We start from the raw sequence: 25,485 nt of genomic DNA on the forward strand, positions 1-25,485 counted from the left end.
CAGCCCTGCCAGATGTGTGCCATGCGTTCAGCACCCGCAGCTGATCTGATGTAGCGCCGCCTACAGGTCGCACAGGTCCCTGTGGAACCTTGGGATGAGCACGATTCGCACTGAGGCAGAGGGCTTGTCACTTCTGTCCTGAAAACCCCAAACTGCCCCCAAGCCAAATATCAAATTATCTGAAACGGGTGATGAAAAACGGAGGTAGAAAATGTCTAGGGTAGAAATTACAACCTTAGGAATGTACCTGCAGTGAAGAAGCTGACCTGGGCTGTCTGCTCACCTCGAAGGCAAGCCCCTGTTTCACTGTGGGTGGGGGAGAAACTGGTAGAACCCAAAGCTGTTGGACAGAGACGCTGTGGTCATCTCCCCTGGGAGTCAGCCTGTGCCTCCCAGCACCCCAGCCTGCTATAAATGCTGATGGAGAGGGGTTCTTGCTGGGCCACCCTGCTTGTCAGGTTTTCCTGAAATATTTTTAACAGGCAGTTTATTTTGCTCTGAGATTGCTTCCTTCCTTTTCCTCCCTTTTCTTTTGTTTCCATGTAAGAATTCTGTAATCTGTACCTTCAGCTGAAAAGAACTGTATTTTTTCCCTCTCCTTGTGCCCTGTTCCAGGGCAGGAGGAGTTTTTAAGCTTGATGGCACTCCTTAAACCTACAATTCTAATTCTGTCAGTCAATAGATTTTTTTTCTTACACTTTTAAGTCATCCATTTTGTACCAGTATTGTGAAGATTCTTCAGTCCTAAAAACATAATTGTCAGTACTTTTTTTCTGTCTATAATACTGTTTTTCTTGCATTTATGGTTCGGATGTGCTTCATGTCTCCTTCACACTACTTTAGCTGATTCTTAGCATCTATCAGTTGCTACCTCTTTGCTCAGTTTCTTCTATTGTGAGGCTTTTCCTTTCACCTCTCTTTCCCCTGTTGCTGATGCAGAATTTGAGCACTCCTATGGCAAGGGCTGGCAAGTTCCTTCTTGGAGTCTTCCTGGAGCCCAAATCTGCCATACCTTTGCCAATACCAGCACTGATAAGGAAAAGTAATGCTAGGTGAACCATTTTCAAAGTCTTGCCTATGATGTGACTGGCTGATGCAATTCCAGTTGAAGCAGCACTGTACCTGCAAGTAATCCTGTTTGTGAGCACTGTCTGAACTTACTGGCACAAAAAACTGTTTCTGTTGTGGGATGTCTTCAAAGCCAGGCATCTCTGTAACTCTTTCAATCCAGAGGTGACAAGAATGCATGTTCAGAGGTGTAATATGTGGTGATGTAGATTTGGCTGACTGTTTCCAGGGTCTCAGCACTAGTAACCCATTTTAGAAGTTTAATTCTTCATTACTTTGGCTCTATATGGAAATATGCATTCTTGCATAAAGGTAAAACATGAGCAAATTACTTGTTGGTTTTATTATTTAATGGAGTTTCTAAGCCATTTTTCTTCTTCTTCTTTTTTTTTTTTTTATTTTTCTCATCCCACTCCAGCAGTGTGCAGGGTAGAAGGGAACAGGACCCATATGTCAGTGGTCTAGGATGGCCAGTGAAGGCTCCAGTATCCCAAGTCCTGTGGTCCGTCAGATTGACAAGCAGTTTCTGATTTGCAGCATATGCCTGGACCGCTACAAGAACCCCAAAGTACTTCCCTGTCTGCACACTTTCTGTGAGAGGTAAGTCCTTTCTTCTTGTTCATAACTAGGTATTTGTGTCTTGCAACAAGCATAGAACTCTGTATCCTTTAGTGGACAGAGGCTGTTCCATTGTTAAAGTCATGTTAAGGCACAACAAAGTCTGGGAAGGCTGGAGAGGCAGAGATGTAGAGCACTCTTATTTATGGCAGGAAGAGACAGTAGAATATTTGGAATAAAGTGAATCCAACTAAACTCATATTTACAGTGTGAAAGGTGATGGCAGTCAGAATTTGGACCTCAGATTAATAGTCTCCAGTTTATACTGACTGTTCCATAATTGGAGACAATAAAACCCATGCTGTAATGTGCAAAGGTGAGACATGATATATACATTATTAACCAGTGGTTAAGGGTTTTCATTATTCTGCAGCTTAGTTGGCTGAAATGGAAGAACTCTGAAGAGAGGTATGATAAGAAAGCAACCTGCTCTGTGCTGTATTCAGCTGAATTACCTGAATCTACTTAGTGATATTTTAATGTTATGTTATCTATTGCATGGGGGATGGGGGGGGGGGGGCGGAATACAGCATCTGCAGAAAAATTAGCAGAAGAATTGCTGGAGTTCCTTATCATTGTTGGATGGGATGCAGCTCTGTGAACTACATGAGAATTATAATTGGCATTTTATGTAAACATTTAGTTTGGGAGGTTTCCACCTGTTAAAATTATGGTGCAGGCGTCTAATTTTGTGGAAGATGTAAGAAAAATTGTGGATCTCTGAGTGTGTCAGGTGAAATAGTCTTTGGTAGAAGAGGAAAAATCACCTTTACAGAAGTCAGCAATGAAACTTGCTGAAGTCAAGGTTTTCACCACCACGTCTGTAAGTTTCTTGACTTCAGTTCATGTATAAATCCTAAGGTCAGCTTCTGGTTTTCACTGTAATCTTCTTATGCTGATCTGGTTAGGGAGAGAGGCTGGAAGAACTCTTCCGCAGTGTATGCTGATGTACAAAACCTAAACTTTCCTTTCACAGAGCCCTTACTGGGGGTTTGGGAGGACAGTTGCCAAGGGAAGATGAACAGTGGTGCAAGCAAAGCCCTTGGAAGTAGATAAAAGCTGTGTAGCCCTGCAAGGTCAAACTTTCTTGGTTGGCATCTCCTGAGGAATTTGGTGTAGCACTGCTCCCATTTTAGACTCCTTGAGAACTGCCTTCTGTAAAGCTTCCTGTGCATATGGGGCTACACTGAATTGCTTGCATGCCTAGGAACTGTTAACTTGATTTGCAAGTCCAAAAGTGGCACTGTCACTTATACCAGTCTGCTGCATATTGTGGATTGCAGAAGTTCAGTGCCAGTTTCTGTGAAACAGAGCTTTTTCTAAAAAAAAAAACCCAACCAACAACCCTCACACCCCCACCTCCCCTCCACACTCAAAAAATCAAACACAAACAAAAGCCTCCTCCAAAGCTCTCTGTAACCTAAACTGTGATAACCTAGGATGTGCCTCTCTCTGTTGTAAAGAGAGCTCTGTTGGTTCTGGCTCACTGCCAAATAACTTTCCTAATTGAAATAAACAGAAAATTTTCCATTGGCTTCACTGGGACCAGATTTTTTTTTTTTGGACTGGATGATCTTGGAGGTCTGTTGCAACCTGGCTGATTCTATGATTCTAAATGCACAAATAGAATATAGTAAAGGAGATTCCATTAGAAAGACAAGGGTCAACCACCAGTTAGCTAGTTAAAGACACAGGCTCAAATACTTGGTGCAGTAATTTCCTGTCTGATAGTGTATAATTTTTGCTGTCCTGTGAGCAGGACACAGCAGATACCTGGAAGTGTGGATCTGCCCTGCACAAGTGTCTCAAAGAAAGGCACATTAATTCTTACAATGATGTGAGCTTATTGAACCTTTTTTTTTCATGTGCATGTGGCAGAGAAAAAAGATTTAAAGGCAAAAGAAAAATCCCCATAACCACTTTTATTTCTGATGTCTGGTGATGCACTATTCCTTTTGCAAGAAGAGGCAGCACTATTTCAAATGAATTTTTAAACTGAAAGGAGTTCTTTCCTCTTTGATGATACTTCTCTCTCTCTTTTCTCCCCTTCCACTTCCCTTCCCTGTAGGTGCTTACAGAATTACATTCCAGCCCATAGCTTAACCCTGTCCTGCCCTGTGTGCCGCCAGACATCCATTCTACCAGAGAAAGGGGTTTCTGCACTACAGAACAACTTCTTTATCACCAACCTGATGGATGTCCTGCAACGAACACCAGACAACAGCATTGAAGAGTCCTCCATCTTGGAGACTGTCACTGCTGTTGCTGCAGGCAAACCACTCTCCTGTCCCAATCATGATGGAAATGTAAGTGAGATGAACTCCTGTGATATATACAGGTGCCAATTTGTTCTGAGTGGTCATGGATCAAAACATGCTCTTCTGTCATGGATCTTTTGTTCTAAAAATGTAGTGGGAGAATGGGAATCACAACCATGCTTTGATTCTTAAATGCTATTAGTGAAACATGTTTAAGTAGTCAGGTTATTATTCATTTTACCAACCATCTTGGATTATACTGTCTATTAATATGTGTGGGCAAAATTGTTGTCCTGCAAGAGGTGAACCTTTTGTCTTTGCCTCTTTGGGACGGGTTTCCAGAACTTTCTTGATTGTGGGATTGACTATTGCAGTGGGAGTCTGTGTGTTTCTTCAGGCAGTATGTTGCAGGGACCTCAGGAGCTTTAACTAATATGTGTCAGGGACCTTAGAAGTCAAACTGAATCTGTACACTGAGGCAGTACCAGAAGCTCTCTGCATATCAACATGGAGCCAAATGAAAGAGTGTCCTAGTTCAGAATGCTTAGGGTAGGCACAGACTAGAAACCAGAAAGCTTCTCTTTGTCTGCAGTGCTTTGTGCATCTCACGTGTCAGTCTTTGAAGGCTGTTTTGTTGTGGATTTTTTCCCTGCACCTACTTACTTTTGCCTGGCATCCTACCCCATCCACCCTCAAATCGTATCAATGTATTCACTGGCAGGTACCTCCAACTGAGTAAGCATTCCCAGATTATTAGAAAAACAGCTCTAACTCTAATTACTTAAATTCAGTGTTAACCTGTGTGGCTTCATGGTAGGCATATTGAGTTTCTGTTTCGTAGCCAGGCATATGGAAATGTATAAGTGGACCACACTGCAAAAGTGAGTGATACTGCCTTGTAAGCAGAACGCATTGCTTTTAGGCAAGCCAAGAAATATGTGCCAGTATTCTAACACAACTTTCTGGAGTCTGTTCTATTTGTTGCTCAGTTCAGGGGTATCAGCTGTAGAGGAATAATTCAGGTGATGAGTAGTGATTGCTCTTACAGAGAGCAGCTTGGTTCCCTTGCCTTTACTGACCTGCTGGAGTTAGATGATTAATGAGTAACTGGTGTAACCTTCAAAATGTGTGCTATACTTCTGAGTGTGTAGTGGTTACTGATTAATACATTCCTACAGTGTATTTGCATTTTATTGTCTCTCTATAAAATGACTAAGTTCTTTTCTGATATAGCAATCCTGACAGGAGCCATTTGATTGTGAAGTGCAGAAGAAAATGAAATGAAGGTGTTAAGTAGTTTTGCATTCTACACGAAGCTTCAGCTGGTGATTCTCTCAGTGTACTTAGACAAAAATGAGTAGCCTACAATTAAAAATGTGTCACTCTATACCTCTCTGAGAACTCCTTTCTAGGGAAATACAAATTTGTAAGTCCTCTAAACCAAGTTTACTTGGCTTAGTTTGAAACATAGCATGCCTTTTAGAACGCTGGGTAGTGTGTGAAGGGAGTATCTTCTTGCTTCAGTAAGTATCTGCGGGGAGGACTGGGGACATGATGAGGATGACTCCAATTTAAAGCTTTATGGAAAAAAGATAAAGTGCACACATTAGGTTTTGAGAAAGGAGGAACTGAGATAAGCTTTAGAGAGAGCTGATTGAAGCTGGCCAGGTGGTTCTGGCTGAAGGGCAGGTGGGTGAGGTGCTGGGCACTTTAAGCCTGATCTGACTGTGGAAAAGTGCTTTTATTGGCTTCATAGGTACACAGCATCAGCACACTGTGGCAAGTGTTTGGCTGATAGCAGCTTTGCTGGAGGCTTCAGGGAGTGAGAGAGGATTAAGGTGGTAGCTGAGGGAGAATGCCTTCACCTAACCAGCAGTCATTCTGCACTGAATACTCTCTCTATTAGTTTTTATGTATAGCTTATGAAGTAGAGTCAGACCCATTGTTTTTTTTACTATCAAGGGAAACATTTGCATCAATGTGATATTTATATATCATATAAATATAACCAGGTTTTCTTTTTATTAGCTTGGAAATAACTTTCATTTCAAGCAAGCTTCTTGGTCTTTCTAGTCATGCTGGATTTAAACCTCTCTGATTAAAATCAGGTAGAAACTGATGCACAGATAATTTCTCATTGATTTGCCTGTCTCCTTGTAATTTAACATTCCTCAGATCATGTGGATTAGATACTTCTAATTCCAGTTGGTCTCTTATTCCCACCACTTATATTTTTAATACATGTGTGTGAAAATCCTAATCCTTCTGTGCACATCTCTCATCTTCTGTTGTGGCATCTTTATTATGTTCTTATGAAAGATGAATTCTAGCTTGTAGTATCTTAACATGAGAGATGATTTCCTGTGCTCATGCTATAGACAAATGTTTCCTCATATTTGCCCAATGTAGGGCATGAATAGGTGGTGTTATACTGGGGTAGCATGTTATAAACTTTGAATGTAACAGAAGATTTTTTCCTTCTACAAATTAAAATAAGGCTTTGGCTTCTTTTCCTCATCTGCTAAGCACCTGCAGGTCTTCTTGGATACAAGCAGCCTGATGTGGAAACATTAATCTACAATCATTTAGGGTCAGATACAACAGCCAGGGTAGGGAAAACTCTGAAATTCTAGGTCCATTTCTTCCTAATGTGTACTCAGTGGTATAGCCTCTTTGCAGTCAGCCATCCTGAGAAGTCCATGACAGGGTTTTACTTGAAGTGAAAGTCAGCCCAGAGTCTAGGATCCATGTTTTTACAGGTGCAGTGTTGTTTCTGTCTATAGAGTTTAATGAGAGAGCATTTTCAGTATTAAATTAAACACTATAAGAAGACAGAATGCCTTATCTCTGACTAGCTTTTCCTCAAAAGATCACAGGTAGCTTGGCAGCCTCACAAGTATGACATCTTATCTATCAAAACGTTTCTTAGTGCCTGTATGCTTCTCTTAGAAAAACAAAGAAGCACCTATTTATTGATAATGAACTGAGTTTATAACATACATTTTAAACTTTGGGGGTTTGTCCTCATCTCTGTGTTTCATACCATAAAATTTCTCCTGTATCTCATTAAAGTATAATCTAGGTTTTTTTTTCTATATTCTGCAATATGTGTGTCACTGAGGCTAAGTAAAAAATTCACAATGCCAGATAATTAATAGATGTAGAACTAATAATCTGAGCTGAATGCTGACAAAAATGTCTTCTGCCTCACAAGGAATATTTAATCCAGTTAGGAAGCAGTACTACCACTGATTCAGTCATATCTGACTGCATTGAAAAGTCATACATAGGATTTGGGTGGTTCTGTTGTATGTAAGCGTGTTGTTTATGTCGTGATAGTCTTCCAAAAGTTGTTTTAAATTTGCCTAAAACTTCCTGGTTTACTGCATGAGTAACACAAAAGCTATGACTAAGAAGAATGAAATCCCATGATTTAAATTTCATTAGATATTTGGGAAGTATCCTCAGGTCATCCAAATTTACATTCAAAAACCCAAAATATACACAGCTAAGGTACAGACTAGCCCTGGAGCAGAGGAGGTAAGCATGTGTGTCAGATGAGGAAGAAGGCTGGCAAAGAGCTGACTCATCCTTTCTGCTGTTTTAAGTCAAACAGATAGAAAGCAGAGGACCAACCATGTGATTTGTAGAGAAGGGAGGCTTATGATTGGTGAGAGCTTTATTCTCAAGACCTGAGCTTCAAATGGCTGGAATTAGAGTACTTTGGCTTTGTGAAATCTAATTCACAATTACAGTAGTGAAGATATATATGGGTCTGGGGGACCAGCATACTTCGTGGAGGGAATTTCAGAAGCAGTGAATATTCATTCACATTTCCTTACAGCTAATGGGAATGTTCTCATGGACTTCAGTGGAAATACAGCTGAAGCCATTGTTGAGTGCATAGTGTATCTTCAGTTTTGAAAGGAAAGGGCTCAGGCAAACATTTTTTCCCTAGGTGTTTTGTAAAGCAAACTTGTGATCACAGAACACTTTCTGGGAACGTCACAAAATGTGATGCCCATGTTGGATGTAGAGGGGAGAGGGGAAGAGCCAGTAATACACTTCTGCCTCTTGTTAGAAATAAGTCTTATCTGATTAGGAAATGCTAGACAAACTCTTAGGAAAACAGCTTACCTAGACGCTTGAAGCCTGAGTTATAGCAGGTTTGCTTTCTCGCCCAGCTCTGACACAATCCAAAGATTTTAACCACAAGTGAAAGCTGCTTCACTTAAGACATTTTTAATTCGACTGAGGCAAAGAATATTATTTCTGTGCAGACATACACATTAGGTCTTTGTAGTCTGCTTGCTATTACCATTCTAGCTTATGTGATCCTCTGGTGCTTTAACAGGGAGGAAGGCAGTTGATGAGGCTAAGCTTCAGCATGACAATGAGATGCTCACTTTCTACGTGTGTTGCTGCAAATATAATGATGTTTATGACGTTCAGCAGGAAACAGAAGTATATAAAGAGAAAAATACTGAAGCATTAGATTATAAAGAGGCAGAAAAAAAGAACTTTTGACACTCATTCAAAAAGAAGGATTTATTTTTTTTACCATTTAAAAAGACTTAAGAATTTCCTAACAGAATATTGTTTCTTTTGGTTGTTTCTAGTTGCAGATTTTTGAAGCTTTTGAAAATAATTTAAATATTAAACTCCATCTAATTAATTTTCTCTATGCTCTTTAAGATTACATCACACTTTAGTGCCCACCAAGGTAACTGTCTGGCCTCAGAGAATCTACTGCTGTTGAGACTGATTAATTCATGGTGACTGGAATAGTGTTGATGTGGGTGATTGTTTAGTTGGTCTACTTGTGTTTTTCCCTTTGATCTTTCACAGCTTATTTGGAGCAGCTCTTAAATTTTCTCTAAAGTGGCTTACATGAATGGTCAACAAATAACTAAACCGTAGTTGCATGTGAATCCCATGTCTTGTGAGCTGAGATAAGAGGAAAGAGTGGAGATAAAATGGAAAGGAGCTTATCAGAGGAAAATCCCTATTAATGCTAATAGCCACAGGCAAATCATGGTTCTTACTTCCCCTTCCTAATTCTCAAGGTGTCTTGGAGCAGCCAGCTACTTTGCATGGTGCTGCTACAGGTCTCTGACAACAGCCTGTTCTATGCAACCATCTTATTGTCAACTGATATCTGCAGTACAGCCATCTTCATGTGAGAGATACGGGCACCAGAAGCATCAGCCAAGCTAATCAAGATTCTGATGCTGTGTTCTGAATGCAAGAGAGCTGGCAGTGTCTTACTATGAAGCATATTCTGCAGTCTTCCTTATACTTTTAATAAGCCTAAAATGATTTGCACTTAAGGACTTCCTAGCGGTAAAAAGGAAGTCTCATGCTGAATTTGCACATATGTGCATTGTTTTGACTAATCTGTGGTTTTGAGCAGAACACTTTCCTGTTTTTAATGAATATATTCTGAATTTGGGGTACTTACTGCAGGTAAAGATTTCCCTCTCCGCCCCTCAAATCTTCATGCAGCATCTTACTGGGTAGATAACAGGTTGAAACAGTCTCCTTATCTTTCAAGTGTAGATCAGCACACTCATTATAATCTCTGGTATGAGGTTTGAGTGGTTTTAAGGGATTAGTAATGGGATGAGATGGAGACTTTTTTTTTTCCCCCCCTGCAGCATATTAGTTCATTTAGGATGGTTTCCTCTAGCAAATAAACGTGCTGCTTGGTGAACTCCATGGAGTTCATGTTCCAGGGGTGGCCTTGTTATGAAAAACAGTGTAAATTTACACTTTCTTTGGCAGGCCCTCTGGGGGAGACACAGGACTGGGTTAGTGAGGGGACTTGAACTCCCTGGGGTTTTGAGTTGTGTCGTGGAGTAGTTGAGAGACACCCCAAAACTTACTGTTACACAGTAAAAAGATTGTTAGGGCCAGCACACTTTTTCCCAGCCTGCTGGTTTAACACATTCAAACCAGCATTTTTTGTATGAAAAGTACAAGAATAACAGCTGTCTTTTAGGCAGCAAATTATTGGTGTCTAAGAAGAGAGGAACTTTGTCTCAAAGCTTGGATAAGACCTGGTAAAAAATGTGCTTTGAGTGATGTTACTGCTGCCATGTTTGAGTTTAGTCTTGTGCACTTTTCCAGGTGATGGAGTTTTACTGCCAGTCCTGCGAGACTGCTATGTGCCGGGAATGTACAGAGGGAGAACATGCAGAGCATCCCACAGTACCGCTCAAGGATGTGGTGGAGCAACACAAGGCTTCTCTCCAAGTCCAGTTGGATGCTGTCAACAAAAGGTCAACAGAAGTCTCCACTGACTATTTTTCGTTTTCAATTCCACTTCTGGCTTCCTATGTTACCTTGGGTAGATGTTTTAATGTGCTAGTGCCATGGACCTTTACCTAGAAAACAGGGACAGTGAGGTTAGCATAAGGAGAAATAAAATCCATTAAGGATTAAAGAGCAAAAGATTCCTGTCTGCCTTTCATAAAACAGAGGCCATTAGAGGTGCAAATGTCTTCCAGAGAAGGGGCTTAAAATGGAGAAAAGTACTAACCAGCCATGAATTTCATGATAAATAATGTTGGATGCTTAAAAGACAAATGCAAATGCTATGGTGGCTGAAAGATTAAAAAAAGTGAAAAAGTGGGGTAGGTCTAGTTATGTCTTCCCAAGTAGATACATTTGCATAAAAGGCAGAGGATGCAAGGTCTTACTGTGGGAAAAGCCTAAAATTTAATGAATTTACACAGCAGAGGGTCTTGGCTTAGCTTTATTTTACCAGACCAGAATCATTTTGTGGTTATAAAAGGAATGAGCTTACTTCTGGGAAATGACCAAGTTTGAAGACAGCCTGCTCATGAAATTGTTTCATAAAGAGGTATCAGGACAAGGGCCAATGTTTAATGACTTCTGAAACAGCGATCTTTGTAATTTAATCCCTCCCTCAGGCTTCCAGAAATCGACTCAGCACTTCATTTTATATCTGAAATCATACACCAGTTAACCAACCAAAAGGCTAGCATTGTAGATGACATTCATTCCACTTTTGATGAACTCCAGAAGACTTTAAATGTGCGAAAGAGCGTGCTGCTTATGGAACTGGAAGTGAATTATGGCCTTAAACACAAAGTAAGCTGCATGTTTTGTTTCAATGAAAAGCTATTAATTTAATCAGCCAGGTTTTACAACTGATGCAGGACGCCACTTTGACAAATTGTGTCTGAAGAGAGCTTTACTTTCCTGACATCAAGTGCTGCAGAGCTTCATTTGTGTGTGCTGGCCTTATAAATGGAATCCAGAGTCTATATGCGAAGGTAGCCCTTTGTGATGGCGTATGAGGTTCTAAGATGGCCAACACACTGTACAGGCATCTGCTTAAAGCCAGCATGCTGATGTGCAGATGACAATAAGGGACCACCAAAGAAAATGCTGAAATTCTTGGGCTGCAATCCTGTGACCCACAGGCCAAACAATTTCTCCTGAAGAGCTGAGCAAAGTTTACTGGTTTGGTTTGAAGCACTGTTTTCCTTCTAAATGCCTGGTAACATATTTCATGTTAGATGTCAGTGGCTGGAACATAGGAAGATCAGAGGGACATCTCACTTTCTTTAAGGGAATATAGAGAGTGATAGATTCCAGAGCTGTATTCACTCTGTGATTTCCTATCTGGATGACTGAACCTTGTGTTTAAACTCCTTCAGCATAACAAACCAGAAATCTGTACCTTTATAAAGAGAAGCCTGTAGCCTGGTGGGTAGGATTGTTGTTGAGAATTAGTAAATCTAACTCAGGCAAAGGGAAGAAATTAGTCCTTGTCTTCCTGGGCATCAGTTTTCTGCTTTTATATAATAGAAAGATCTCTTCCCTCAAAGTAGCCTTTAAAATAAAGTAACATCAACAAATGGAGTTTCAGGAGTGCCCAATAATACTAGGATCTTTGAGCATTCTGTGCAATTACTGAGCAGGTTGAGCATCTCCAGGTATCTGGCACAGAATTTAATAATCTCCAGAGTTCAGCAGCAGCTGAGATGCTTTTAGTATAAAAAATTTAGACTTAGATCCCAGGTTCATGGATACTTATTTTATTAGCAAGCAAATATATGCAGGGTGTGTGCAAAGTTAACACAAGGTAGAATAAGTTAAATTTTCTTAAGGTTGTTTCACTTAAAATAATTTAAGAACCATTTTGGGGCATGAGGCAACCAATTTTTACAAAGTTGAACATAAGCAGTTAAAGAGGCATCTCCCCTGTTTGTATATAAAAAAGAGTAATTGGAGTTGAATTTTGCATGAATAGTGGTCCAGCGAATCAGTTTAAACCCAAATATTCTGTTGCTCTGATTATGTACTTGGAACAAAATAAGAAAAAAATGACTACAACTACACTGTACTAAAGGAAAATTGGCAATTTGTTTTCAGTTGTCCAGTAGACTGAAAGAGGCCTCACGTAAAATACACTAAACACTTAAAATGTAAGTTATGTTAGGCTTTAATATTTTTCCATATTTGCAATGAAAGAAAATTATTTAGAGAAAATAATGGGTTTAGAACGTGGCTGCAAACAGTTTTCCTCCCCGGTTTGTCATTTGTTATCCCAAGCATATGAGGTTTTGTCATAGAATCATAGCATCAACCAGGTTGGAAGAGACCTCCAAGATCATCCAGTCCAATCTGTCACCCAGCCCTAGCCAGTCAACTAGACCATGGCACTAAGTGCCTCATCCAGGCTTTTCTTGAAGACCCCCAGGGACGGTGCCTCCACCACCTCCCTGGGCAGCCCATTCCAACGGCAAATCACTCTCTCTGTGAAGAACTTCTTCCTAATATCCAGCCTATACCTACCCTGGCACAACTTGAGACTGTGTCCCCTTGTTCTGTTGCTGGTTGCCCGGGAGAAGAGGCCACCCATCATCCTGGGACTCTATTAACTATGCTGTCTATCTATAGCTGTAACTCCTGTTTTTGAATAAAGACAGGTTAGAAATGCCTTATGAGGTTTCTAGATGCTTAGAAAAACAGATGAGTTGAAATTTCAGGTTAGTCTTGAAATTTTGCTCGTTCTGGTTTGTTTGCAAGAGATGTTGTGTTGTTACCCCTTTGCCACATCAGTAACAAAAGCAGCCTGGATTTTCTGAAGTAGATGGAAATCAGATAGCTTTGTAAAATTCAGAAGAAAAATGCCTGTAGAATACAGCATCATCACGTGATGTGTGTCAGCAAGGGAAAAGTATTTCATAACAACAGATAGACATAGTCTCTAAGTTTACTTTAAAATCCATTGGAATGTTTTGAAAATATTTCCAGTGATGCTCAACTAAATAAGTGCTCTAATCCACAGTAATATCTGCGCCCTAGTTGTTCTTCTGTAGGAAAAACATACCGCATGGTGCTTTGGTCTGAGGGTTTTGTCAGTGGAGAGTATGGTGGGTAGCTGGAATGCTTGGGCTTTCCTAACTATCACCAGTTTCTCTGCTGGGTTGTTTTAATTTAGGGATCCTTTTTCCATTTCACTGCAAAACTGGTTTGAAAAAAGTTAGTCTTGTTCGCAGCCCAGCCCACACCTAACAATTTTGAGGTCAATCCTCCTTAAGGATTTTAGACTGAGGGTCAGAACTGAGCATATAATAAAAGCTCTTTCTCAGTCTTAAAACAAAAAGTAGCTGCTTGTTGCCCACCAAAATTCCATGTGACTCAACCCAACTCTTTCCAATATTCACAACCCATGCTTTACATTTTCCTTTCCTGCCTGCTGAGGTGGGTATCGGTTCACCTAGCTTCTGCTAGGGAGACTTTTCCTTCACTTAAATCGGGGGTCACACTTATCCTCTGGATGGATGTACAGCTTTTGAGAGTGCCTTCTTGTCTGTCTCCATAGAAGAGTAACCCAAGGTTCTGTTAACTTTAAAGAAATACTTTAAAGAAGTTTCTTGTAGCCTTTCTTATTATGTTGACTGCTAAATATCTTTATCTCCGTGCACACAGTAACTGTCTCATTACCTGTGACTACTGAGAGTTAGATGGAGCAAGTTTTAACCGTCTACATTTGGCTTTGTCTTTTGTGTTGGGTTGGTTTGTGGGTTTTTTTTGTTTGTTTGTTTTTAAATAAAAAACACAAGTCAGACAAGTGGGCCAATAGTTGAATCTAGTGTGACAGTGGATCTGTGAAGACTTGAAGACCCAAAAGTGTGGTTTGTGTTGCAGCTTGATATTCCAAGGTTTTGGGGGGGGGGGTCAGTGTGGTACTTTTTCTAAACTGATGCCTTAAAACAAACCACTATAAATTTGGTTTCTACAAAGGCTTTCAGATAGATGACATACTGCATCTTGCTAGGATAGTTCTTGTGGCATGACAGTAATGTGGTGTTTGGAAATGCACACAGGTCCTACAGACGCAGCTGGATACCTTACTTGAAGGACAAGAAAGCATTAAAAGTTGCAGCAACTTCACAGCCCAGGCTCTCAACCATGGCACTGAAACTGAAGTTCTGCTGGTGAAGAAGCAAATGAGTGACAAGCTGAATGAACTGGCTGAGCGAGACTTCCCATTGCAGCCTCGTGAAAACGACCAGTTGGACTTCATAGTGGAAACAGAAGGCCTGAAGAAGTCCATTCACAATCTGGGTACTATTTTAACCACCAACGCTGTTGCTTCTGAAACAGTTGCGACAGGGGAAGGCCTGAGGCAGACAGTGATTGGACAGCCTATGTCTGTTACCATCACAACTAAGGACAAGGATGGGGAGCTCTGTAAATCTGGGAATGCTTACCTCACTGCTGAGCTGAGCACACCTGATGGGAGCGTAGCAGATGGAGAAATACTTGACAATAAAAATGGCACTTACGAATTTTTGTATACTGTTCAGAAAGAAGGGGACTTCACTTTGTCACTGAGACTTTATGATCAACATATCAAGGGCAGCCCATTCAAACTCAAAGTGGTCAGATCAGCAGATGTGTCTCCTACCACTGAAGGTGTTAAGAGGCGTGTTAAATCTCCTGGCAGCGGTCATGTGAAGCAGAAAGCTGTGAAAAGACCTGCGAGTATGTACAGCACTGGCAAAAGAAAAGAGAATCCCATTGAAGATGATTTGATCTTCAGAGTAGGTAGGTGACTTGCCTGCTATCTATTGACATACTTAAGAAAACAGGGAAAAAAGAAGAACAAAAATATTTATTAGTTAAAATATTTTAAGGTTAAATCTATATGTAGAGCAACTTGATACCTTTAGTCTCTTGGCTTTTGTCCATATGTAAACTGTAAAAGCATGTACTGTTTGCAGCAAACAAGTCATTGGAGTTTGGCTTGAGAAGTACATAGATTTGATTTGGGATGAGATATTTTACCACATCTTCTGTACTTTATTAAGGATCATAAAGTGAAAATACATAATAATATCGATGGTTCAGATTAAATTGCTTCATTAAAAAGTTGCATGGCAAGAAGGGAAGTGGGAAGATGCTTTCTCTGAAAGTATTGCCCTAAAGATTAATTAATTAGCCTGGAACTAAATCCTGTGGTTATATAAAGTAATTTCATTATGTCAGCCTAGGACAAAATTCCAATTTCCTTTGTCTTTTTTCCCTGCAATATCTAAATGTGTTTGCTTCTTTGTATAGTGTAATGTTATCTCTAAATACGTGGACTTCAGTGCTTGATAAAAATACAATAATTTGGCATGATTTACTGTGCTTTTCTTCCAGGTATTTTGATATACTTAATTATGATTTGTCTGTCCCATGGGGTATTGTATTTATATGACGTTTCCTTATATAGCTATAGAATACTTTTCACTTTGCACAACTAAATTAAAAAGCAAGTTAATTCTTAGTCTGTGCAAGCTGGCAGTATGGGTTACCAAATCTGACAACTAGTCAGCTTGAGTGGCTTTCCCCATGGTAGCAGGAAATGATTGGGGATTTTCTTGGTAATTCTATTGAAGATTCATCTGGACACTATTTGTCAGTTGGTTAACCCTGCCCATCTGACTTCTTATCTGACATTGTTTCTGTCAAAACAAGGAATCTATCAGAAAGTACAAGCAATAACATAATGTTCTTCTATCAGGAAATGTATTCAGCAAGTGTGCTTTTCTTCCTGAGTAGGATAGTACATTGTAAGCACTGGGTGCAGCCACTCAGAAAATGACCAATCTTTCCTAGATGCATTTCCTAGTAAGGTAAACAGCTCCATAAACTGAACAAACCAAAGCATTTACAGAGGCAGTGATATCCAGCATTACTGTCACTAAGGAGAAATTTTACAGAGATGAGTCAGAAGTAGGAAATACGATGTAGATTAATTCATACTGAAGTCAAGCCTAGCCCTGTATGCCAGTAACCTCTTAGTTGTCCAAAGCTGGTAGGTAACCTTTCTTGAATTAGTACCCAAACACAGCCCTTCCTCCAGTAAGAGGGTGTTCTTGTTGAAAAAGCTATTGCTAGTCATTGGCAGAGCCCCTGTTAGCAATCCCCCGGGGAGAGAAGCCCTTGCACAGGGCAGAATGATCAGCCTTAGACTTCTGCTGGAATGGAAAGGGACCTATGGCTTTTCCCAAGTGCAGTTTCACTGCTGGTACTGGTAAGAATGGCAGAGGTTTTGTATAAATGTAGCCTAGATATTTTTTGGTCCCTGTTTTGAGACAGGGTTAAACAAAAGAGTTAAGAATCATGTCTGAACCCTACCTAGAAAGAAAAATGTCTCTCCGGTGCCTTCTGGAATGATTGTGACATGTTGTATGCTACACAGAGAAGGGGCTGAGTGCACAGATTAAGGCAGAAAGAATCTGTGGGTCTGAAGGTGGTAGCAGGATAGGGAAGCCTCCCAGGTACACTGTGCCTGTGAGTAACAGGGGAGCTCCCATTGCAGCTGACACCACAGCCCTCCTCTTCATACATTTCAAATGTTACTTTGTCCCAGCATGGAAACTGTAGATCTAAATACTTAAAACAAAAAAATAATCCTGAGTTTTATCTGTGTAAGTTACTGTAATTTCTGCTTCTTTATCCTTTGCTTCCAGTGATCAGTTTCTAACCTGACTACCAAATAGCAGTATGCTCTGGTTTGGATTTTGTTACCGATGCTATTGTTTGATGATGTTTTTGTTCTTTGTTTTAATTATTCTGTCCATCACACCATACACTTAAAGGATTTCCAAGAAGTTTTATATGTCTTCCAAAACCTGCAGTGTCCCTTCTGTAGTGATGCAGTCATAGAATGGCTTAGGTTGGAAGGGACCTTAGAGATCATCTACTCCAATGTCCCTGACATGAGCATAGCAGGGACATCTCTCAACTAGACTTGGCTGCTCAAGGCCTCATCAAGACTCACTTTGAACAACTCTAGGGAGAAGGCATCCACAGCTACCTTGGGCAACCTATTCCAGAGTCCCACCACCCTTGTACTGCAGAACTTCCTAAGATCCAGTCTAAACCTACTCTCCTTCAGCTTGAAACCATTCCCCGTGTCCTATAGCTGGATGCCTGTATGTAAAGTCCCTCTCTAGCCTTCCTGTAGGATCCCTCCAGATAAATTGTGACCACATGCTTTACTTTGGAGTTCTACTCCTCCCTTTCCTCACCATTCTATTCTCCCAAAAAAGAGGAAATAATCAGAACAAAAGCTACACGTCTCAGAGCTTTTAGCTGATGATGCCTCTCAGGAGCATCTAGATTTGGAGATGTGGATCAGTATTTTATTGAAAAACCAAGCTGAGAGGAAGACTTCATCCTATCACATATTTAGTTCTCAGCTGCTCATTTCACAGAATGACTCTACACAGAGATGTCTCTCTGGGCTTCTGTATGCATCGTCTGAGAGTCTCTTGCTGCACTGCAGCTGTAAGGGTCCAGCTTTTTACACTCTTTCAAAATATGCAAAATTAATGAAGACAGGCAAAATTCTGACATTTTAGCAGGGATTTCATGCATGGATTTCACAGTTCTTTTACTTCCAGCTTCAGCTCACATAAAAAAGTTAAGGTTTGGTTCACTTGTTGATGAGATAATGGAAAATAAAGTTTATCATGGTTTTCCAAGATGTGTACCTCTATTTTGAACCCTTCGTTGACTTCCTCTGACAGCTCTGGACAAATCTGGATTTATATTTTAAACTGGGCAAGATAAATCTAACATTTGGGCTGCCAAAAGCTCACACAGCTGTGCTGGAGAACCATACTGTAATATTCCTATGGGCATCCAAGTATATGGAGTATGATATTGTGTATATGCTGATGTGTGGGCGTTAATGCAGAGGGAAATGGATCAGCTCCTATCGGGATTGTTCTCGTGCTAGTTCAACAGAGATAGCTTTATTACAACATGAGTACAGTTAAGTGCTTTCATTCATGGGGAATTGTGCATTATGTCTTTTGCCAATTCTGTGTTATCCATGGCTCTTAAGATGGCATGTGGTTCTATTCAGCCATTCTAAGGTTAAGATATTGACTGTATATTCATACATTGATGTAACTTATTATTCACAAGAACGGAGTATTTCTTGCTTCCCCCCCTTTCTATAATGTACATCTGCATCCTTTTTTCCCCCCTCTTTTTTTAATGGCTGTGATCTCTGAGAGTATGTCCATCCAGTGCATTGCACATACTTGGTTTATACCAAGGAAAACAGGAACATGCTTACAATAGCCAGAAAATTATCATTGTGCAATGTGTTTTGCTACATCTGCAAGTGGTAGAAAGGACTAAAGTGAGAGGCAAGGCTCTTTTCTGTTACCCTGCTTTTGTGCCTTAGACCCATGCTGAGCAGAGGTAAATGAAGGTGAGAGCTGTTCACAGCGTCAGCCACTTCCACCTTTCCTGTTAAATCTCTCTTATGCCTTGCAAAGGAGGACTGAGAGCCACGAGTGACATCCATTAGCTATTCTGTCCCCATCCTGTGCTCCAGATCCACAATGCTGTGCCATATGCCTTGGTATTTTTTTCTCATCTGTCATTTCTCATGACTGGGACTTCTGACACTGTTTAGCAGTAGTGGTACTATTTCTCACTTGAGATGCTTTTTCTCTTCATTTATTTATACTTGGAATTGGCATCAGATACAACCAGATGGAGAGTTGGCTCTCTGCTATAAAGTTCAATCTTCCTTTTCCTCAAACTGTTTAGTTTCAGTCATGTAACTGAGCATCTAAGTTTAGCTGGTACATTTAATGTGTGTAATTCTCTCTGGGTGTGATTTTTTTTGGTGTTTGGTGGTGTGGGCTGTTTTTTTTAAGTTCTTTTAACAGTACTTTCTGTCAGCTTCCTTACTAAGTGTGGATGTCATCTCCTGCTCTGCTATCAATCCTGAAAGCAAATAGGAGCCTTATTGTGAATTTACTCCACATTAAAACTCATCAACAGGACCTGTGTAATAACAGCTTTAGCACAGTTTAAAAGAAGGCTTAGGAGGAGCAAAAGGATACTTGATCAGGTGTTTCTTTTGTCATTTTCTCTGAAAGTCTCTGACTGAAATTGTATTGGGTAGTTCTGGCTGAAAGGACCAGGGCTGCCTATAGGCACATGACTTTTTCAGCTTTTATGAAAATCTGAGTGGGTTATATAGGTGCACATCTCTTTGAAAAAAACACATGTTTTGCCGACTGCAGTTAGCTTCTTGTGTGGGTGAAACCATCTTCCTGCAGTAAGCAGCCTCCCTTCTCCACATTCCTGCATCCTCTCTCTTCCTCTCCAGCAAGGTCTTGTCCTGGCCACATTACAGCCTAAGGGCATTGGAGAAGAGAGGGATGTGCATGTGTGGCTGTTCCATGCACTGCAAAAGTGTGAAATGCAAAAGCCCTCTCTGACAAACTTAAATAATGTGGTTTTTCATTCTCTGCTTCAGAATTCGAGAACAAACACATTAGTAGGTAGCATGAAATACCAAGATGTTTGGTAAGATGCTTTCTGTACAGAATTTATGTGCCTGTAGAAATAGGAACGCCTCACAACGGGGAAATAGAATTTAATTTTCCAGTTTATTAGCTCAAGTCCCTCTGAGGCTTGTTATGAGCTCTTTATGTGGTTGCAATGGCCAGTGTGAAATTTGGCCAGGCCTACGTTGCATAATTTTGCAGTGATATCTTTTGACATCACATTGCTGGCAAAATCCATAGCATGGGTCTGATGACAGAGACCTGGTCTTGATTCAACTCATGTAATTCAAGATTTTGCTGCTGTACCAGCAAAGAACTGCTTCTGAGGTGCATCCACCCCTAGGACTTGTGCATACTTAGCTGTGGTGGCCAGAGATCTGCGGTACTAGCAAGGCTTGGAGGTGGTCTTGGCCAAGCTTTTAGGGACAGATGCTGTGTAAAGCCAATTAATACAAATCAACACAAACTTCATTACCAACAGCATGTGGGAGTATCTGCCAGAGTTCCTACTGAAATACTCATTTGTCTTTCAAGGTTACAAATATTGTGTGCCAGCAGTCCAACAGACTGATTGATTTTGATACTTACATTTGCATGGGGACTTGGATTAGAAACACTGATATTTATTTTACAATAAGGACATAGCTTATAACAACCTGATTCAGTGCAGTTTTATTATGGAGCCTTTTGTGTTTCAGCTGTATCTATTATGAGAGAGGGCATCCCATCCTCATACTGTGCAAGATTTGACTAACTATCATTTGGCACTCTGAGGAAAAAAAAAGGAAGGTAGGGAACAAGAGGACAACTCCTTTATACTTGTCTATGCCCTATGTATGTAGATCTTTCCATGTTGTTCAGTTTCATCCTCTTCTTCAGTACCACGAAAAGAACAGTCCAAGAAGTATTCGATGTGTTACAGACAGAAAAGAAATGGTAGCTACACAACAGGTTATGGCTACTTTCAACTTCCAAAGTCTCCCCACTAATCTGTGATCTTTCTGCAAAGTTTTTATCTCTATGAATCCATTCTCTTCCTGCTGGTGGCACTGACATGGTTTATTCTTTGTGGTTTTGGAATCTGGTAAATCGAGGTTAGCAAGTAGGGAGGTTATTATTCATATTAGTAAAACTTAGCAATAATCACTCCTCCTATTACTGTGAGCATCAAAAATGTGCCTTGTACAACAGGTTTGTTCAGAGGCCCAGCGCTTAGGGAGCAGGATTCTTACTGCAGTTACGTGTTGTCATTTTTTAACATGTTCTGTAATATTAATGGGCTTTTAGATTTTTCTGTTTCATTCTTTTGGGGAAATTCAATCATGCCCCTATTGTTCAAGAATAAAAGATGGAAATTCTGCAGCATATTATGGATGTTAGATTGCATTGAGCTGAAAATGGATACTCTTTTGTTGAAAGCCTATCTTCAAAATTAAATTAATTGGTGTGTGCAAGCTACGCTCATTAGTGCCAGAATAAATTAGGTAGGTCTGAAGCAAATCTGATTGTTTATTATCTGTATATAAAGATAGTATGAAAGGAGCTATTCCAAATGCCACAGATCTGCTTCCTCATAACTCTGTTCAGACACTCCCTTTAGAAAATTCTCCCAGTTCTCAGAAGCTTGCCAAAGGACTTGCAGTAAAGCTGTGTCCTTCAGTAGCTCAAAGCAGGAGGGAGGTAAGTCTGGGCAAATACAGGCACAAAAGATGCAGGCTTTCATCTCTAAACCAGGGAAACTGGAATGAGGATCCCACAACCATTCTCTGCCTTCAGATGTGTACATTTGAAATGTCGGTGCCTCCCTGTGCTAAGAAATGATAGGTGACTGCCCATGACTGAAAGAAGACAACACATGGAGCACCTTGATAAAGAGGGGTGGTGTCTTGAAGCAGCAGATTTGTTCAAGATTGTCTCAGACAGGTATGTTTATAAGAGAGTAATCTACTTACAGGAAGAAGCCACCATCCTTTGGTATCTCAGAGTAAGCTGCAGAAGTCAGCTTTTCCAAATGCTGACATTACTACAGACTTTCCTTTCATTGTCTGAACTGCTGCCACTGCCTGTGCTTGGACTCAAGTCTTTGCTGGCATAGTGAAATCTTCAACATTTGTGATAGGTTTGATAGCTGCAAAGTGTGATCTATGAGGGTGCTGCACAGAGCCAAATTTCATCTGCCTGCTGTGCTAGTAAATTAGCATTTCCTAAGCTGCTGTGGAATGTGACTAAGACATTCCTAGGTAATTTCTCCTGGTTTTCCTTTGGTGCATGAATTTATGAGGTCCCAGTGAAGGACACTCTCACTAACTTTATGTAGGTGCTGCTTATCTTTAAAAATGACTCAATTCCTTGACTTTCCAGAACATTTTTCTAAAGGTAAAGAGCATACATTCCATAAAGTTTGTGCTAGTCGCTTCCAGATGCTCCAGCTTATGCCTGCTCTTTCCTGACAAATGTTTTCCCTTTGCTCTCGCTAGTAAAAGGTATGTCTCTCCCTTTTCATCCTTTCCTTTTGGCTAAAAGGCAAAAAGGAAACTTAACATTAGCATATGGTGGAAAAAAATATTGCATGCATCCCTCAGGCACTGCTCATTAAAAGAATACAAATAAATGGCTCGAGTGTGGGTAATGTAATTTGCATCTAACTCACTATTCCCTGAATATGTACTTTGCAGTACAAAAATGTAGAAGTATTTGCCTTGTTTAGAGGATGGAGCATATGGGGTTCAAGAAAACAAGCCCTGAAACAAAGGGACAAGCTTGCAGCACCATGTGTAAAGGAATTAAATGCAACGTTTAGCTAGTGATAGGAAATACACATCCCATCGCCGTCACCACAGCAAAAGGAAGAGTTAAGAGCATACACATCCCTATTGAAAACTAAATCCAAATCAGAGCTAACATGTGTGTCTTCTGTTGGGCATCACAGAACATTTTTAATTGCTGAGCTCCAGGATATTTTTAACTGGCTGAAAGAAACTCCCAAGTTCTTCAGTCGTATATTGGAACCAGTTAATGGCTGATTCACAGCCAGCAAATACTTGTAAAAATACTTTACCAGGAAAAAGAGCACTGCTTCCAAGTCTTGGAAAGAACAGTGTATAGAGGCTTTTTGTTTCAAAATTCATTCATTTGTTGTGAATAACCTTGAGTCCAAGATCATAACTGCAGTCTTGTCTAAAGACTCCTTTACAAACAAAGCAGGAATGTGGATATTGTTCCCCTGCTCTAGGTGTAATTTGAATCAGCCACTTCAGAGCTGACCTTTATAAGACATCAGTTTGTTGTGTGACTCCTTGGAACGTCTCAGAACAAACATCTAAGTAATGAGGCACCTAAACTTGGTGAATTTTGGTGAAAATTGAGCTCCTTATCCCCATAAGCCACTGGGGGAGACTTGCACATTTATTTAAATCACTTGGTTTTGCTCTCGGTAAAAATGGGACCTCTGTGTGTGTGTGTGTGTGTGAACATTGCTTTGTTAGAACAGTCTAAGCAGAAGCATTCAGTCTCCACACGTTGATCGTCACTGGCCCACAAGTCCTAGTCAGGTAAAATCAGTTCTTCATCTGAGTTTCCCTTCTAAGGGCATTTTAAAGTCTGTGACTGATAAGTCTGTATTACAGAGTGAATAGGAAACTTCCTTGTCTTGAAATGGCCCCAGCCAGAATGATCACTGGTATGTTTTATCTCAAATTTGTGACTGCACTGAGGAGATATAGCCAATTGAGCTAAACCCTTGTCATTTGTCCAGGTTTTTTTATCTTGGCCTCTGTCTTTATATATTTCCACAGTACCAACCCTTTGATTTATTAAGGTCAAAGATACAATTACATTGATGGAAGCTTAGATGGCACATATGCCAAAGAGTAACAGTGATCCCTTCTTGTGCTCAGAACTGTGCATCTGTTACTGAGATGGGTCTTCAAAGCTGTAGCAGTGATAAGAATTCTTCAGTATGGATCTTTAATACAGAATGTAATAAATGAGTGTTTTGGCATTTGGGTTCTAATTTATTAGCCTTGTCTAACCTCATGTCTTATGTACTTTGTGTTCAATTTTAGGCACCAAAGGAAGAAACAAAGGGGAATTTACGAATCTTCAAGGTGTAGCTGCATCTACAAATGGAAAAGTATTGATAGCAGACAGTAACAACCAGTGTGTGCAGGTATGGGGACATGTCGCTTCCAGCACTGTTCTTTTGCTCTCTGCTCTCACAGCTTTACCACCTTTGTCCTCCAAGAAGGACATTTTGTACAATTCAAACAGATACAGGAAACGCAGAGGAAGCTTAACTTGTTTACTGTCCACTGTGATTACATCATCTTGACATACAGCTATCTTTTTTCAGATCTACGCTCTATCTACGGTCTATGTCAGAGTTTCATTTCCCTTATGACATTTGGCAGTGAGGAGAGCAAGCACTGCAGTAATCTATACAAAAATCCTTTTTATGAATATAATTTAATATTGTAAATTTATGGTGCCATGTTTCCAAATATAAATCTAGGGCAAGGTGCCACAAATACAATTTCTTAAGCAAATACAATTACAACAGTAAATATGTAGGCTGTACTTCCCAAATGTCAATTAGTCTACTTAATTGACTTTTCTGTCTGATAGCATGATCAAATCTTTTCTGTGGTAGCACCCCTAACCCCCATTAATTCTTGGCTTCTGTAACTTGTATGAAAATCAAGCTGTGCTTTTTCTTTTGCTTGCCATGTATCTTTTTTTGCCATTAACAATTTGTCATCACTCTTCAAGCTGCCCATGTGGTAGTAGTGAACAAGGCAGCAGTATGTGGCTTGTTCTTCAGTATGTGAGAACCAGCAAGCCACATGCAGTAAGAACTCATTTTCAGGTCCTTTCAAAGAGAGCCAAACATTCATCAGCAGCCTCACACTTTGTAATTTGCAGCCATTTCAGAGGAACTTCAGTGCCTAATTACCTGGCCTGGGGACACAACCAGAATTTTGCATGGCTAACATATCTCTCAGGAAATGGCCTAGTACTTACCTCTGAGTCAAATAATTAAATCTTGACATTCTCTTTTAGCATTTATTCCTATCTTTTCTACAGAGTTAGTGTTTGACTGTGGCTGAGTCACTCAGTGCCTCAGTTTCCTTATTCTACTATGGAAACAACACAATTTCATTCCAGCTGAGAGGGACATCGTGAAGTTTAATTCACTCAGGTTTTTAAAGTCCTTTGAGATGCAACAGAAGTACAAAGAACTTTTTTATTTTGAAATTAGTGTCCAGGTGGAAGCCTCTTCTTAATTTGGGCTTATTGTTTTCAAATATGGACCATGCAAAAAGTGCTTCATGTTCCTACTCTCTTCCTGACTATAGTCTTCACGAGTGCCTTGCTAAAAGCTAGGCTTCAAGAAATAGATGTGCAGCCCAAATTTTAAAATCATAGAATCATAGAATGGATGTTTTCTGTTCCAGATATTTTCCAATGATGGTCAGTTCAAAAGCCGTTTTGGCATACGAGGAAGATCTCCCGGCCAGTTGCAGAGGCCAACAGGAGTGGCTGTGCATCCCAGTGGTGACATCATCATTGCAGATTATGATAACAAATGGGTTAGCATATTCTCATCAGATGGAAAATTTAAGGTACGAGGTAACCCGTGAACTCTCCTGAGCATTCTCCTTCTTACAAAGGCCTGCAAAATAACGTTT

The 25,485-nt window shown here is 40.3% G+C and overlaps 1 protein-coding gene across 10 annotated transcripts in view; it reads left to right on the forward strand.

Moving 5' to 3' along the window:
* TRIM2 (tripartite motif containing 2) overlaps nt 1-25,485 on the forward strand; it is a 110,371-nt gene that overhangs the window by 69,688 nt on the left and 15,198 nt on the right. For 9 of the 10 annotated variants that reach the window (XM_064148672.1, XM_064148671.1, XM_064148681.1 and 6 more), the window contains 7 exons: nt 1,487-1,668; nt 3,755-3,992; nt 10,074-10,225; nt 10,880-11,060; nt 14,312-15,035; nt 23,863-23,966; nt 25,252-25,419. In XM_064148672.1, coding sequence (XP_064004742.1) covers nt 1,535-1,668; nt 3,755-3,992; nt 10,074-10,225; nt 10,880-11,060; nt 14,312-15,035; nt 23,863-23,966; nt 25,252-25,419 — 1,701 coding nt within the window. In that variant the 5' untranslated portion in view covers nt 1,487-1,534. The remainder of the gene's footprint in view (nt 1-1,486; nt 1,669-3,754; nt 3,993-10,073; nt 10,226-10,879; nt 11,061-14,311; nt 15,036-23,862; nt 23,967-25,251; nt 25,420-25,485) is intronic. The other variant, XM_064148674.1, reaches the window with a different exon arrangement.

The sequence above is a fragment of the Pogoniulus pusillus genome, chromosome 9 (assembly GCF_015220805.1).
Source record: "Pogoniulus pusillus isolate bPogPus1 chromosome 9, bPogPus1.pri, whole genome shotgun sequence".
NCBI classification, from domain to species: Eukaryota; Metazoa; Chordata; class Aves; order Piciformes; family Lybiidae; genus Pogoniulus; species Pogoniulus pusillus.